Source organism: Bombina bombina, chromosome 3, assembly GCF_027579735.1.
Source record: "Bombina bombina isolate aBomBom1 chromosome 3, aBomBom1.pri, whole genome shotgun sequence".
Taxonomy (NCBI): Eukaryota; Metazoa; Chordata; class Amphibia; order Anura; family Bombinatoridae; genus Bombina; species Bombina bombina.
The window spans coordinates 1232015190-1232030009 of NC_069501.1; the positions used below are offsets into that span (position 1 = coordinate 1232015190).

The 14820-nt window shown below is 38.4% G+C and overlaps 1 protein-coding gene across 4 annotated transcripts in view; it reads right to left on the minus strand.

The window, feature by feature from the left end:
• Window positions 1-14820, minus strand: part of FCHSD2 (FCH and double SH3 domains 2) — an 816168-nt gene that overhangs the window by 350499 nt on the left and 450849 nt on the right. For all 4 annotated transcript variants that reach the window (XM_053708714.1, XM_053708715.1, XM_053708716.1 and 1 more), the window contains one exon: window positions 2543-2671. In XM_053708714.1, coding sequence (XP_053564689.1) covers window positions 2543-2671 — 129 coding nt within the window. The remainder of the gene's footprint in view (window positions 1-2542; window positions 2672-14820) is intronic.

Consider the following 14820-nt stretch of genomic DNA (forward strand, 5'->3'; position numbering starts at 1 on the left):
ACAGTAGTCAGCAACAAGCAAAAACGCAAAGTGGTAAAACCACAATAAAAAAAAAAACACACAAAAAAAATAAGCCCCACAAGATTAAAAATACTTTTACGTTAACATTCTGGCAGTACAGTATTTGATATGATTAAAGGGACAGTGTACTGCAAATGTCCTCCCATTTAAATGGATACTAAATACAGTCAATTTGAATAACTAATAAAAAGACAAGGCGATAACACTTAGGTTGAAATAAGAATATTTTTTGACAAAATTCAAAGTTAATCCAATTTTCACTCCCTCTGTATCATGCAACAGCCATCAGCCAATCACAAACTACATATACGTATATACTGTGCACTTCTGCACATGCTCAATAGGAGCAGAAGCCTTAGAAAGTGTGCATATAAAAAGAATGTGCCCATTGTGATAATGTGCTCTTATCTAAATTATGAAACTTTAACTTTTACTTTAGTGGCCATTTAATGGGTTACCAGTGGTCAATTTTACCTGCTGAAGTGTATTAAATTGTTTATAATAGCTCATTTACCTTTATTTTATCATTTGAAATAGCTGCTTTTGTGTGTTGCTGTAATAGTAATGAGTACAAAAAAGTTACGCAAACAAGAAGGCACAACAATTACCCTCCCAGTGGGGGTGATAGATATGGGCCATAAAATGTTCATTTTTAATTGTTCTCTAAAAGTATTGGGCTTTTTGTATATACAAACAGTGATATTTTATACCCTACAGTTAGAACAACTCATTGGAAAACATTAAAAGGACACTAAACCCACATTTTTTATTTAACGATTTAGATAAAGTGTGCAATTTTAAGCACCTTTCTAATTTACTCCTATTATCAATTTTACTTTGTTCTCTTGCTATCATTATTTAAAAAACAGGAATGTACAGCTTAGGAGCTGGCCCATTTTAGGTTCAGCACCCTGGATAGCGCTTGCTTATTGGTGGCTACATTCAGTCACCTAATAAGCAAGCATAACCCAGGTTCTAAACCAAAAATGGGCTGGCTCCTAAGCTTTACATTCCTGCTTTTTAAATAGAGATAGCAAGAGAACAAATAAAAATTGATAATCAGAGTAAATTAGAGCGTGCAATTTTAAGCAAGTTTCTATCTGAAACATGAAAGAAAAAATTAGGGTTTAGTATCCCTTTAAGGGAAAACCAATTTTACATTATACTGTCCCTTTAATGAGACGCACCCTTCCTACTTAGACCTCTTGACCTAGCTTTGTACCTCTAACTATTGTCAAAGCATGTGAAAATGCAGCAGACCAAGGCTTAGTACAAGTGACACATTTACTGAAGTCGTGGGTATAATGAAACAATTTTTGGCCTAATTCTATTGTGAAGCTAAACAGGTACACTAGATAGTCAAATTGTGTTTTTATTATATGTATAAATCTTAGTTTCTATGTCGCTAGTAGAGAGAGACAGGCATTAACAGAGCATTTAAAGGGACAGTATACACCGATTACAAAATACAATGTCCCTTTAATAGTCTAAGACAAAAACAGCCAATCATTTTTGTAGCTTTAAAGTAATATTAGACTCAATTTTTTTCTTTAATGATTCAGATAGAGCGGGTCTTATGTTCAGCACCCTGGATAGTGCTTGCTTATTGGTGGCTACATTTAGCCACCAATAAGCAAGCGTAACCCAGATCTGAACCAAAAATGGGCCCGCTCCTAAACTTTACATTCCTGCTTTTTAAATAAAGATAACAAAAAATTATAATAGGAGTAAATTAGAAGGTTGCTTAAAATTTACACTTATTATCATTTTTCTTTGTTCTCTTGCTAGAAGCCGGCCCATTTTAGGTTCAGCACCCTGGATAGCCATTTAACCACCAATAAAAAAATATAATAGGAGTAAATTAGAAGGCTGCTTAAAATTGCATGCGCTATCTGAAGACTGGGAAAAAAAAAACTAATACAAAAAAAAAATGACACCCTTAAAATCATTCAATCAAGCAACTCAAGTAATTCTTGCATTATTGATCCAAGCTTAATAAGGGTTTATACCCCACAAAGGGGTTAAACATATAAAGTCCTCAACTCATGACAGCTCAGCTCCTGATGCTCCTGACAGGACTTTACCTATGTGTTTAACCCATACTGTAAGCTACGATCACAGCAAGACAAAAATGACATTGTCTAACACTAGAGCATGTAATGGTTTGTAGCAGAATGTCACTGTCATAATCACCACGTCATTTAAGATCTATAAGATCAAGCAGCAAAATCTGCCCCAATATTCCAGACTTCACTTGCTTCATGAAATTTACCATTATACGGCGCTACCAAAGCCTCATTATACCAACCATTTGTTTAACATTGCGCTTAAGCGGTGCTAAAACCCACATGAAGTGCACTAATGGACTTTACATGATGTATATAACACACAGTTTGTATTTACGCACAAGGAGGAGAGTTAAGTGTTACTCACAGACCAACCTTTATACTGTAATGAGATGTGCTGCATCCTTCTATGGGAATTAGACTACTGTAAAAGTGAGAGGGCACTTAGTACACACCTTCATGGTGTTTGCCAGGTCAGTCTGATAGTAGCGGTCCTGATGGGCGTTTGCAGCTGCCAGGGTAAGGAGATAGTCATTCCTCGCATGGGTTGCTCTGACATTGCACTCTGACCGTCTTGCTTTTAACTGCAAGTAGAGAGAAGACGAGAGAGTGATAAAGACTAGTAGGGTGCCCAGTAACTGCTGATGGCCTTGTGTTACTAATATATTAATAGGCCTCACCAGAAGGCTGAGCTTTCAAACTATGACAGCTGAAAGGGAAAATAAAACAGAAAAAACAAAATGCTTTTGCAGTACCTTGCCAAATAATTACACTGATTGGTTTAAAATAAAATAAAAACAGAATTTATGCTTACCTGATAAATTACTTTCTCCAACGGTGTGTCCGGTCCACGGCGTCATCCTTACTTGTGGGATATTCTCTTCCCCAACAGGAAATGGCAAAGAGTCCCAGCAAAGCTGGCCATATAGTCCCTCCTAGGCTCCGCCCACCCCAGTCATTCGACCGACGGACAGGAGGAAATATATATAGGAGAAACCATATGGTACCGTGGTGACTGTAGTTAGAGAAAATAATTCATCAGACCTGATTAAAAATCCAGGGCGGGCCGTGGACCGGACACACCGTTGGAGAAAGTAATTTATCAGGTAAGCATAAATTCTGTTTTCTCCAACATTGGTGTGTCCGGTCCACGGCGTCATCCTTACTTGTGGGAACCAATACCAAAGCTTTAGGACACGGATGAAGGGAGAGAGCAAATCAGGTTACCTAAACGGAAGGCACCACAGCTTGCAAAACCTTTCTCCCAAAAATAGCCTCCGAAGAAGCAAAAGTATCAAATTTGTAAAATTTAGCAAAAGTGTGCAGTGAAGACCAAGTCGCTGCCTTACATATCTGGTCAACAGAAGCCTCGTTCTTGAAGGCCCATGTGGAAGCCACAGCCCTAGTGGAGTGAGCTGTGATTCTTTCAGGAGGCTGCCGTCCGGCAGTCTCGTAAGCCAATCGGATAATGCTTTTAAGCCGAAAGGAAAGAGAGGTAGAAGTCGCTTTTTGACCTCTCCTTTTACCAGAATAAACGACGAACAAGGAAGATGTTTGTCTGAAATCTTTAGTAGCCTCTAAATAGAACTTTAGAGCACGGACAACGTCCAAATTGTGTAACAAACGTTCCTTCTTTGAAACTGGATTCGGACACAAAGAAGGTACAACTATCTCCTGGTTAATATTTTTGTTAGAAACAACTTTAGGAAGAAAACCAGGCTTAGTACGCAAAACCACCTTATCTGCATGGAACACCAGATAGGGCGGAGAACACTGCAGAGCAGATAACTCTGAAACTCTTCTAGCAGAAGAAATTGCAACCAAAAACAAAACTTTCCAAGATAGTAACTTAATATCTATGGAATGTAAAGGTTCAAACGGAACCCCTTGAAGAACTGAAAGAACTAGATTTAGACTCCAGGGAGGAGTCAAAGGTCTGTAAACAGGCTTAATCCGAACCAAAGCCTGAACAAATGCTTGAACATCTGGCACAGCTGCCAGTCTTTTGTGTAGTAAGACAGATAAAGCAGAGATCTGTCCCTTTAGAGAACTTGCAGATAATCCTTTCTCCAAACCTTCTTGTAGAAAGGAGAGAATCTTAGGAATTTTTATCTTATTCCATGGAAATCCTTTGGATTCACACCAACAGATATATTTTTTCCATATCTTATGGTAAATTTTTCTAGTTACAGGTTTTCTGGCCTGAACCAGAGTATCTATAACAGAATCTGAAAACCCACGCTTTGATAGAATCAAGCGTTCAATCTCCAAGCCGTCAGTTGGAGGGAGACCAGATTTGGATGTTCGAATGGACCCTGAACAAGAAGGTCCTGTCTCAAAGGTAGCTTCCATGGTGGAGCCGATGACATATTCACCAGGTCTGCATACCAAGTCCTGCGTGGCCACGCAGGAGCTATCAAGATCACCGAGGCCCTCTCCTGATTGATCATGGCTACTAGCCTGGGAATGAGAGGAAACGGTGGGAATACATAAGCTAGGTTGAAGGTCCAAGGTGCTACTAGTGCATCTACTAGAGTCGCCTTGGGATCCCTGGATCTGGACCCGTAGCAAGGGACCTTGAAGTTCTGACGAGACGCCATCAGATCCATGTCTGGAATGCCCCATAATTGAGTTATTTGGGCAAAGATTTCCGGATGGAGTTCCCACTCCCCCGGATGGAATGTCTGACGACTCAGAAAATCCGCTTCCCAATTTTCCACTCCTGGGATGTGGATCGCAGACAAGTGGCAGGAGTGATCCTCCGCCCATTGAATTATTTTGGTCACTTCTTTCATCGCCAGGGAACTCTTTGTTCCCCCCTGATGATTGATATATGCAACGGTCGTCATGTTGTCTGATTGAAACCTTATGAATTTGGCCTGTGCTAGTTGAGGCCAAGCTCTGAGAGCATTGAATATCGCTCTCAGTTCCAGAATGTTTATCGGGAGAAGAGACTCTTCCCGAGACCATAGTCCCTGAGCTTTCAGGGATTCCCAGACCGCGCCCCAGCCCACCAGACTGGCGTCGGTCGTGACAATGACCCACTCTGGTCTGCGGAAGCTCATTCCCTGGGATAGATGGTCCAGGGTCAGCCACCAACGGAGTGAATCTCTGGTCTTTTGATCTACTTGAATCATTGGAGACAAGTCTGTATAATCCCCATTCCACTGTTTGAGCATGCACAGTTGTAATGGTCTTAGATGAATTCGTGCAAAAGGAACTATGTCCATTGTTGCAACCATCAATCCTACTACTTCCATGCACTGCGCTATGGAAGGAAGAGGAACAGAATGAAGCACTTGACAAGAGCTTAGAAGTTTTGATTTTCTGACCTCTGTCAGAAAAATCCTCATTTCTAAGGAATCTATTATTGTTCCCAAGAAGGGAACTCTTGTTGACGGGGACAGAGAACTTTTTTCTTTGTTCACCTTCCATCCGTGAGATCTGAGAAAGGCTAGAACGATCTCCGTATGAGCCTTTGCTTTTGACAGAGACGACGCTTGTATTAGAATGTCGTCCAAGTAAGGTACTACTGCAATGCCCCTTGGTCTTAGAACCACTAGAAGGGACCCTAGCACCTTTGTGAAAATCCTTGGAGCAGTGGCCAACCCGAATGAGAGGGCCACAAACTGGTAATGCTTGTCCAGAAAAGCGAACCTTAGGAACTGATGATGTTCCTTGTGGATAGGAATATGTAGGTACGCATCCTTTAGATCCACGGTAGTCATAAATTGACTTTCCTGGATGGTGGGTAGAATCGTTCGAATAGTTTCCATTTTGAACGATGGTACCCTGAGAAATTTGTTTAGGATCTTCAAATCCAAAATTGGTCTGAACGTTCCCTCTTTTTTGGGAACTACGAACAGATTGGAATAAAATCCCATTCCTTGTTCCTTTATTGGAACTGGGTGTATCACTCCCATTTTTAACAGGTCTTCTACACAATGTAAGAATGCCTGTCTCTTTATTTGGTTTGAGGATAAGTGAGACCTGTGGAACCTTCCCCTTGGGGGTAGTTCCTTGAATTCCAGGAGATAACCTTGAGAAACTATTTCTAGCGCCCAAGGATCCTGAACATCTCTTGCCCAAGCCTGAGCAAAGAGAGAGAGTCTGCCCCCCACTAGATCCGGTCCCGGATCGGGGGCTACTCCTTCATGCTGTTTTGTTAGCAGTGGCAGGCTTCTTGGCCTGCTTACCCTTGTTCCAGCCTTGCATTGGTTTCCAGGCTGGTTTGGGTTGTGAGGTATTACCCTCTTGCTTAGAGGATGCAGAATTAGAGGTTGGTCTGTTTCTGCGAAAAGGACGAAAATTAGGCTTATTTTTAGCCTTAAAAGACCTATCCTGTGGAAGGGCATGGCCTTTTCCCCCAGTGATGTCTGAAATAATCTCTTTCAATTCTAGTCCAAATAAAGTTTTACCCTTGAAAGGGATGTTAAGCAATTTTGTCTTGGATGACACATCCGCTGACCAAGACTTTAGCCAAAGCGCTCTGCGCGCCACGATAGCAAACCCTGAATTTTTCGCCGCTAATCTAGCTAATTGCAAAGCGGCATCTAAAATAAAAGTTAGCCAATTTAAGTGCGTTAACTCTGTCCATAACCTCCTCATATGGAGTTTCTCTACTGTGCGACTTTTCTAGTTCCTCGAACCAGAACCACGCTGCCGTAGTGACAGGAACAATGCATGAAATTGGTTGTAGAAGGTAGCCTTGCTGTACAGAAATCTTTTTAAGCAAACCTTCCAATTTTTTATCCATAGGATCTTTGAAAGCACAACTATCTTCGATAGGAATAGTAGTGCGTTTGTTTAGAGTAGAAACTGCCCCCTCGACCTTGGGGACTGTCTGCCATAAGTCCTTTCTGGGGTCGACCATAGGAAATAATTTCTTAAATATAGGGGGGGGAACAAAAGGTATGCCTGGCTTTTCCCACTCCTTATTTACTATGTCCGCCACCCGCTTGGGTATAGAAAAAGCGTCGGGGGGCACCGGAACCTCTAGGAACTTGTCCATCTTGCATAATTTCTCTGGAATGACCAAGTTGTCACAATCATCCAGAGTAGATAACACCTCCTTAAGCAGTGCGCGGAGATGTTCTAATTTAAATTTAAATGTCACAACATCAGGTTCAGCTTGATGAGAAATTTTTCCTGAATCTGAGATTTCTCCATCAGACAAAACCTCCCTCATGGCCCCTTCAGATTGGTGTGAGGGTATGACAGAACAATTATCATCAGCGCCCTCTTGCTCTTCAGTGTTTAAAACAGAGCAATCGCGCTTTCTCTGATAAGTAGGCATTTTGGATAAAAGATTTGCTATGGAGTTATCCATTACAGCCGTTAATTGTTGCATGGTAATAAGTATTGGCGCACTAGATGTACTAGGGGCCTCCTGCGTGGGCAAAACTGGTGTAGACACAGTAGGAGATGATGTAGTATCATGTTTACTCCCCTCATCTGAGGAATCATCCTGGGCAATATCATTATCTGTGGCAGTACTGTCCTTACTTTGTTTGGACGCTATGGCACAATTATCACATAAATTTAAATGGGGAGACACATTGGCTTTCATACATATAGAACATAGCTTATCTGAAGGTACAGACATGTTAAACAGGCTTAAACTTGTCAACAAAGCACAAAAAACGTTTTAAAATAAAACCGTTACTGTCTCTTTAAATTTCAAACAGAAAACACTTTATTACTGAATATGTGAAAAAATATGAAGGAATTGTTCAAAAATTACCAAAATTTCACCACAGTGTCTTAAAGCATTAAACGTATTGCACACCAAATTTCAGAGCTTTAACCCTTAAAATAACGGAACCGGAGCCGTTTTAAAATTTAACCCCTATACAGTCCCAGCTATAGTCTTTGCTGAGACCCAACCAAGCCCAGAGGGGAATACGATACCAAATGACGCCTTCTAGAAGCTTTTTTAGTGATTCTTAGATCCTCACACATGCATCTGCATGCCCTGCTCTCCAAAAACAACTGCGCAGTAATGGCGCGAAAATGAGGCTCAGTCTATAACTAGAAAGGCCCCCTGACTGAAAAAGGTGTCCAACACAGTGCCTGCCGTTTTATAAACGTTCCCCAAGATTATAAATGCCAATTGTTAGCCTAAATCTGAATAATATGCCCAAATAAAGCAATCTATTTAGCCCATAAAAATGTCTACCAGTTTTAAAAAAAAAACACCAAAAAACTCTTAACCATCTCCGTGGAGATGTTGCCTGTGCAACGGCAAAGAGAATGACTGGGGTGGGCGGAGCCTAGGAGGGACTATATGGCCAGCTTTGCTGGGACTCTTTGCCATTTCCTGTTGGGGAAGAGAATATCCCACAAGTAAGGATGACGCCGTGGACTGGACACACCAATGTTGGAGAAATTGATATTAATTTCATTTTATTCTTAAAGGGACAGTCTAGTCAAAATTAAACTTTCATGATTCAGATAAGGCATGCAATTTTAAATAAACAATTTTCCAATTTACTTTTATCATAAAATTTGCTTTATTCTCTTGGTATTTTTAGTTCAAGCCTAAATCTAGGTAGGCTCATATGGTAATTTCGAAGCCCTTGAAGGGCGCCTCTTATCTGAATGCATTTGACAGTTTTTCACAGCTAGAAGGTTCATGTGGGCATTACAGATAACATTGTGCTCATGCCTGTGGAGTTACTTGTGAGAGGGCACGATTGGATAATATGCAAGTCTGTCAAAAGAACTGAAAAAAGGGGGCAGTCTGCAGAGGCTTAGATACAAGGTAATCACAGAGGTAAAAAGTATATATATATATATATATATATATATATATGTTGCTTATGCAAAACTGGGGAATCGGTAATAAAGGGATTATCTTTTTAAACAATAAAAATTCTGGAGTCGACTGCCCCTTTAATAGTATCGATTTATATTTTTAAGTTATGTAACCATTTCTTATTCCCTATTATATTGGCAAAATCTGAAATACATATATACGTGTCATTTGAGGTAATATTACTAAAATATATTGTAAATTAACAAATATATATGTTTTTACATATGAGTAAACAAAGTGATTTGTCCTTAAAGAAAGTCAGTCAAATTGTCGGCCTGTTGAAGGCAAAAAACATATTAAAGTACAAGATCACTGAAATTGTAGGTGTGTCATGTAGATCTGTAAAGAATATTAAGAAAAAAAAATGGATTGTGAGGGTGGTTTCGGAGCAGGGTTTCTGGCTAACAGGCCCTCTACAACTAATCGATGCTGAACAGTTCTCTCTGATACCTTGATGCATCCTGAATGTGTTTAGTCAAGACTCTGACAGGCAGTTTCCTATTTAAAGTGCAGATATTACAAATTCTTCTGTCAGTTCTTGGTCTAGTAACACAATGTTGACCGCAAGGGCCCATACATTTTGGGTTCAAATCATCCCCACAATCCATGTGCACAAGTTCACAGTGTATACGTATAGGAGTCTGTGGTTGGCTGATGTCTGTCACATGATTCAATGGGATGGTAAACTGAAGTAAATTTTGAAATTTGTCAGAAAAAAAATCTACTGCTCATTTAAAATTCAAAGTAAGTGCTATTGCATAGTTTTTTTATTATGCACTTGTAAATGTCCCGTTAAACACTTAAAGGGACACTGAACCCAAATTGTTTCTTTTGTGATTCAGATAGAGCAGGCAATTTTAAGCAACTTTCTAATTTACTCCTATTATTTTTTCTTTGATCTCTTGCTATTTATTTGAAAAGAAGGTATCTCTTTTTTTTGGTTCAGTACTCTGGACAGCACTTTTTTATTGGTAGATGAATTTATCCACTAATCAGCAAGAACAACCGGTATCTAAACTTACATTCTTGCATTTCAAATAAAGATACTAAGAGAATGAAGAACATTTGATAAGAGGAGTAAATTAGAAAGTTACTTAAAATTTCATGCTCTATCTGAATCACGAAAGAACAAATTTGGGTTCAGTGTCCCTTTAACTGCTAAATTTATACCAACAATAATAATCATATACATATTCCATTCTTATTAAAATATATGATGAGTACCCATACTCAAACCTTTAAAAAGCACTTTAAAAAAAATACTTTTCAGACAGCTGAACATCCTTTCATTATTTTGAGCTTCCAGCTGATCTATATATTATGTGCATTCGCTACTTTTTATCTGCTTTTATCTCAGTCAAGTGATATGAACGAAATCCATTTCCTGTGCCGTCAATGGTGGCTCAATGCTAACCTCAAATGAAGATTTTAATCACACATAAAAAATAAATTATGTATATTCTCAATCACATACAGCAGTAGCCCCCGAGTATATATACACATACACACACACACACACACACACACGCGCATACACACAAATATAAATATACACATACACACGCGCATACACACAAATATAAATATACACATACACACACACACGCGCATACACACAAATATAAATATACACATACACACACACACACGCGCATACACACAAATATAAATATACACACACGCATACACACAAATATAAATATACACACACGCGCATACACACAAATATAAATATACACATACACACACGCGCATACACACAAATATAAATATACACATACACACACGCGCATACACACAAATATAAATATACACATACACACGCACACGCGCATACACACAAATATAAATATACACATACACACACACAAGCGCATACACACAAATATAAATATACACATACACACACATACACACAAATATAAATATACACATACACACACACGCACACACACACACGCTCATACACACAAATATAAATATACACATACACACACACACGCGCATACACACAAATATAAATATACACATACACACACACAAACACACACGCGCATACACACAAATATAAATATACACATACACACACACACACACACACACACACGCGCATACACACAAATATAAATATACACATACACACACACAAACACACACGCGCATACACACAAATATAAATATACACATACACACACACACGCACATACACACAAATATAAATATACACATACACACCCACACATACACACAAATATAAATATACACACACACACTATTGGGCAAACATTTTTAGGCAGGTATGAAAAATGCTTTAAAGTAAGAATGCTTTAAAAAAAAAAAAAAAAAAAAGGAAATGTTAATAGTTTATTTTTTATAAATGAACAAAATGCAAAGTGAGTGAACAGAAGAAAAATCTAAATTAAATCAATATTTGGTGTGACCACCTTCAAAACAGCATAAAATCTTCTGGGTACACTTGCACACACAGGTTTTTAATGAACTCTTGTAGACCCAACCACTGTTATTTTGTGGATTTGGGTGGCCTTAGTTGCCTTTGTCGCTTCATGTAATCCTAGACATAATCTATGATGTTGAGATCAGTGGGGGGCTGTGTCATCACTTCTAAGACTCCCTGTACTTCTTTACACTGAAGATAGTTCTTAATATTTTTGTCTATATTTTTGGTGTAGTTGTCATGCTGCAAAATACTTTATCAGCCAATAAGATACCTCCCTGATGGTATTGCATGATGGATAAGTCCTTCTCAGCATTAAAGAGAACATTAATCCTGACCAAATCCCCAACTCCATTTGCAGAAATGCAGCTGCAAACTTGCAAGGAACCTCCACTAAGCTTCGCTGTTACCTGCAGCCACTCATTCTTGTGTCTCTTGCCCTTCGGCGAACAAACTGCATTCTGTTAAAGCCAAATATTTCACACTCGACTCACCATTCCATAGCACTGGCTGCCAATTTTCTATATCCCAATTCCTGTGTGTTCATGCATAGTTGAGTGGCTTGACCTTGTTTCCACGTCGGAGGCTACAAAGACCACTTCTTAACAAGATTTCTCCAGACAGTAGATGGGTGTGTACCAGGGTCCTACTGGTTTCTGCCAATTATAAACTGCTGGATGTTTACCGATTGAGAAGAGAAGAGTAATGTGTCTTTCATCTGCTGCTTTGTTTCTTTGACTAACCACTGTGTCTATGGTCCTCAACATTGCCCCTTTGCTTGTGCTTCTTCACAACAGCTTGGACAACACATCTGGAAACCCATCTGCCTTAATTTCTGTTTGGGGGAGACCTTGCTGATGCAATATAGCTTCTTGTTGTTAAGTCTAAAATGATACAAATAAAGAGAAGGCGCCTTCTCTTTATTTGTATCATTTTAGATAGACTGGCTTTGTGTTTAAAGAAGATCAGACGGGGTATGGAGAGAACATCCCAATGCACGCATTGGAGTGGAGGAGAGAGTTATAGTGGACTATTATATGGTTGTATAATTGAGTGCGACCCCTCAAGATTTCTCACTGGTTAGTTTGAGATTGATATTGTGTTTTAGCTTGTTGCTGTGCAAAGTCTTGCCATTAAACTGTTTTTAGCAACTTTGCCTTGAGCTTGGTTATTCCTCCTACAAAGCTTTTTCTGTTTCAGTTAATGATTGTGTTTCAACCTACATATTATATTAATGATCATTAGAACCCAATCATGCATCTGGAAAATCCCTGACTTTGTGCAAGAGTACCTAGAACAAATATTAATTTGATTTAGTTTTCTTCTATTCACTCACTTTTTTTAAGTGATACAAATAAACTATTGTAATTTCTATTTTTGAAAGCATTCTTACTTTACAGAATTTATTTAACACCTGCCTATAACTTTTGCACATACACACACATATATATATATGAACTTAATTTGTTTAAAGAAAAAACTGGCCTTGTATTTAAAGATCAGTAAAGCGAGGGATTTCAGCACTCAATAAGTGGTTGGGCAAAAATATTTTGCTATTCTAGAGTACCGGAAATATAGAAAGCCCACTCTGAGAAAATATTTGCCAAAACAACAGGTATTGCAGTAATAAGCAAGTTGTTTATAACAGAAAAGAGAAACCTTTAATTGCTACTTAAATACATTCTGAAGCATTGTAATACTGCCTGAAAGCAAAAAGAGGGATCCCCTCAAGATACTATGATAGTAAATGTTACATCTCTCTAAGCACAAAAGTTAACGTACATAAATGACACAAGACTGATACATATTACTAAAGATTGTATCTCTGGTTTAACCAGCGCTAACAGATTAATTCATAGAACCAAGACAACAAATACACACATACATACGAGGTAAGTGCGTCCTCTATTTAAATGTGTGTGAAAACAATTTTAGATCCTTGTATTGTAGCTCTCATTAGTAGTATTACATATTGCGTATTCAGCTTCATATGTGGAACAAAAAGTCACAGACACTAGTGATTGAATCATTCCTGATAAAGTAGCAGGGTAAAACGTTCTCTTGAAAAAACAAACAAAATTGTTGTATTGCAAAAGATACCTCTTATGCTTACCACTACTAACTCATATTAGTTCCTCTGAGCCTCCTGGCTATTGGTAGCATATGGATGGTAAAATGATGCAGAAAAACAACATAAATCCTCCAACTTGTATTTAAAAATCCGATGTATATTCCCTTTTACAAAGCTTCATTTTTCAGCTGATGCCTTACAATTGCAAACTTCCGTTCAGTACGGCTCACCAGCCCTTTGGAAAAAGTGAAATCACTTGCACCTGAGGCAATTCTTACAAGGTGCTGTCGATACTTTAATCCATATTGTAAAGGAGAAAAAGCTTGGAAACCATTATGTATGACAAACTGCATTCACAGCCTCTCGTCTAAGGCAACATAGAACTTCCGTTCACTTCATATGATCATCCAACAAATCTCATTCAGCGGTTCGTATTTACCAAGCTCAGTGGTCAAATATCCATCAGAAGATTATTTCAAACTGCAGCCTGCAGTCGACACGTGTTTCGCCCCATCATGCACTGCGGTAGATTCAGGGCCTCATCAAGACTGATCGTAAGCTGCAGATTCACTTACTTATTGGCCGTTTAACCCTTTTTTCGTCAAACCAATCAGTATCTCTGTAAATGGCATGAAATAAATCCATACTGCATATTTTACACACAAAGAGATTTAAACAGTGATAAACATTCAACATACTGCTTATACCCGTTATTCTGACAAATAGGTTGGATCACTCTGCAAATCCTATTTTATTTAATTCCTATTATTTCTTATAGGTCCTCATCAAAACAAACAAATTATTTAAACGTAAGATCAAGATGCATCTTTTTCTTTTCTTAAAGAGACATGGATAAATCCGAATCCTCAAATCTATTCTAATATTAAGAGATGATAGCAAGCCTTATGCTAAATTAATCTGACATATCAAATAGCCTCATTTCTTTACACACATTGTTTTTTCAGCAATTTTCTTATATGGAAAGAAACAGTAATATTCAATTCTCTCATTCGTTCCATACGGACTCATAGTTTTTAGGAGGAAAATCCATTTTGATTCCTTTCGCAAAAGACATTTGTCATTGTCTCCTCCTCTACCATGTTCCAAACCTCTATCTATACCTGTAAACTTTAGAGAACTTGGACTGCTATTATGATATTCAGAAAAATGTTTGCAACGCTTGTGTCCCTTTCATATAGAATATCGTCACGATGCTCTTGTATTCGATCTTTGAAAAGTCTTTTAGTTTTCCCTATATAGAAACAGGGACATGAACATTGAAGGAGATAGACAACCCCTACTGTATTACAGTTAATAAAGTTACGAATACAGAATTCCTTACTTTGACCTGTATTAAACTTTTTACTTTTATTCATATATTGGCAGTAAA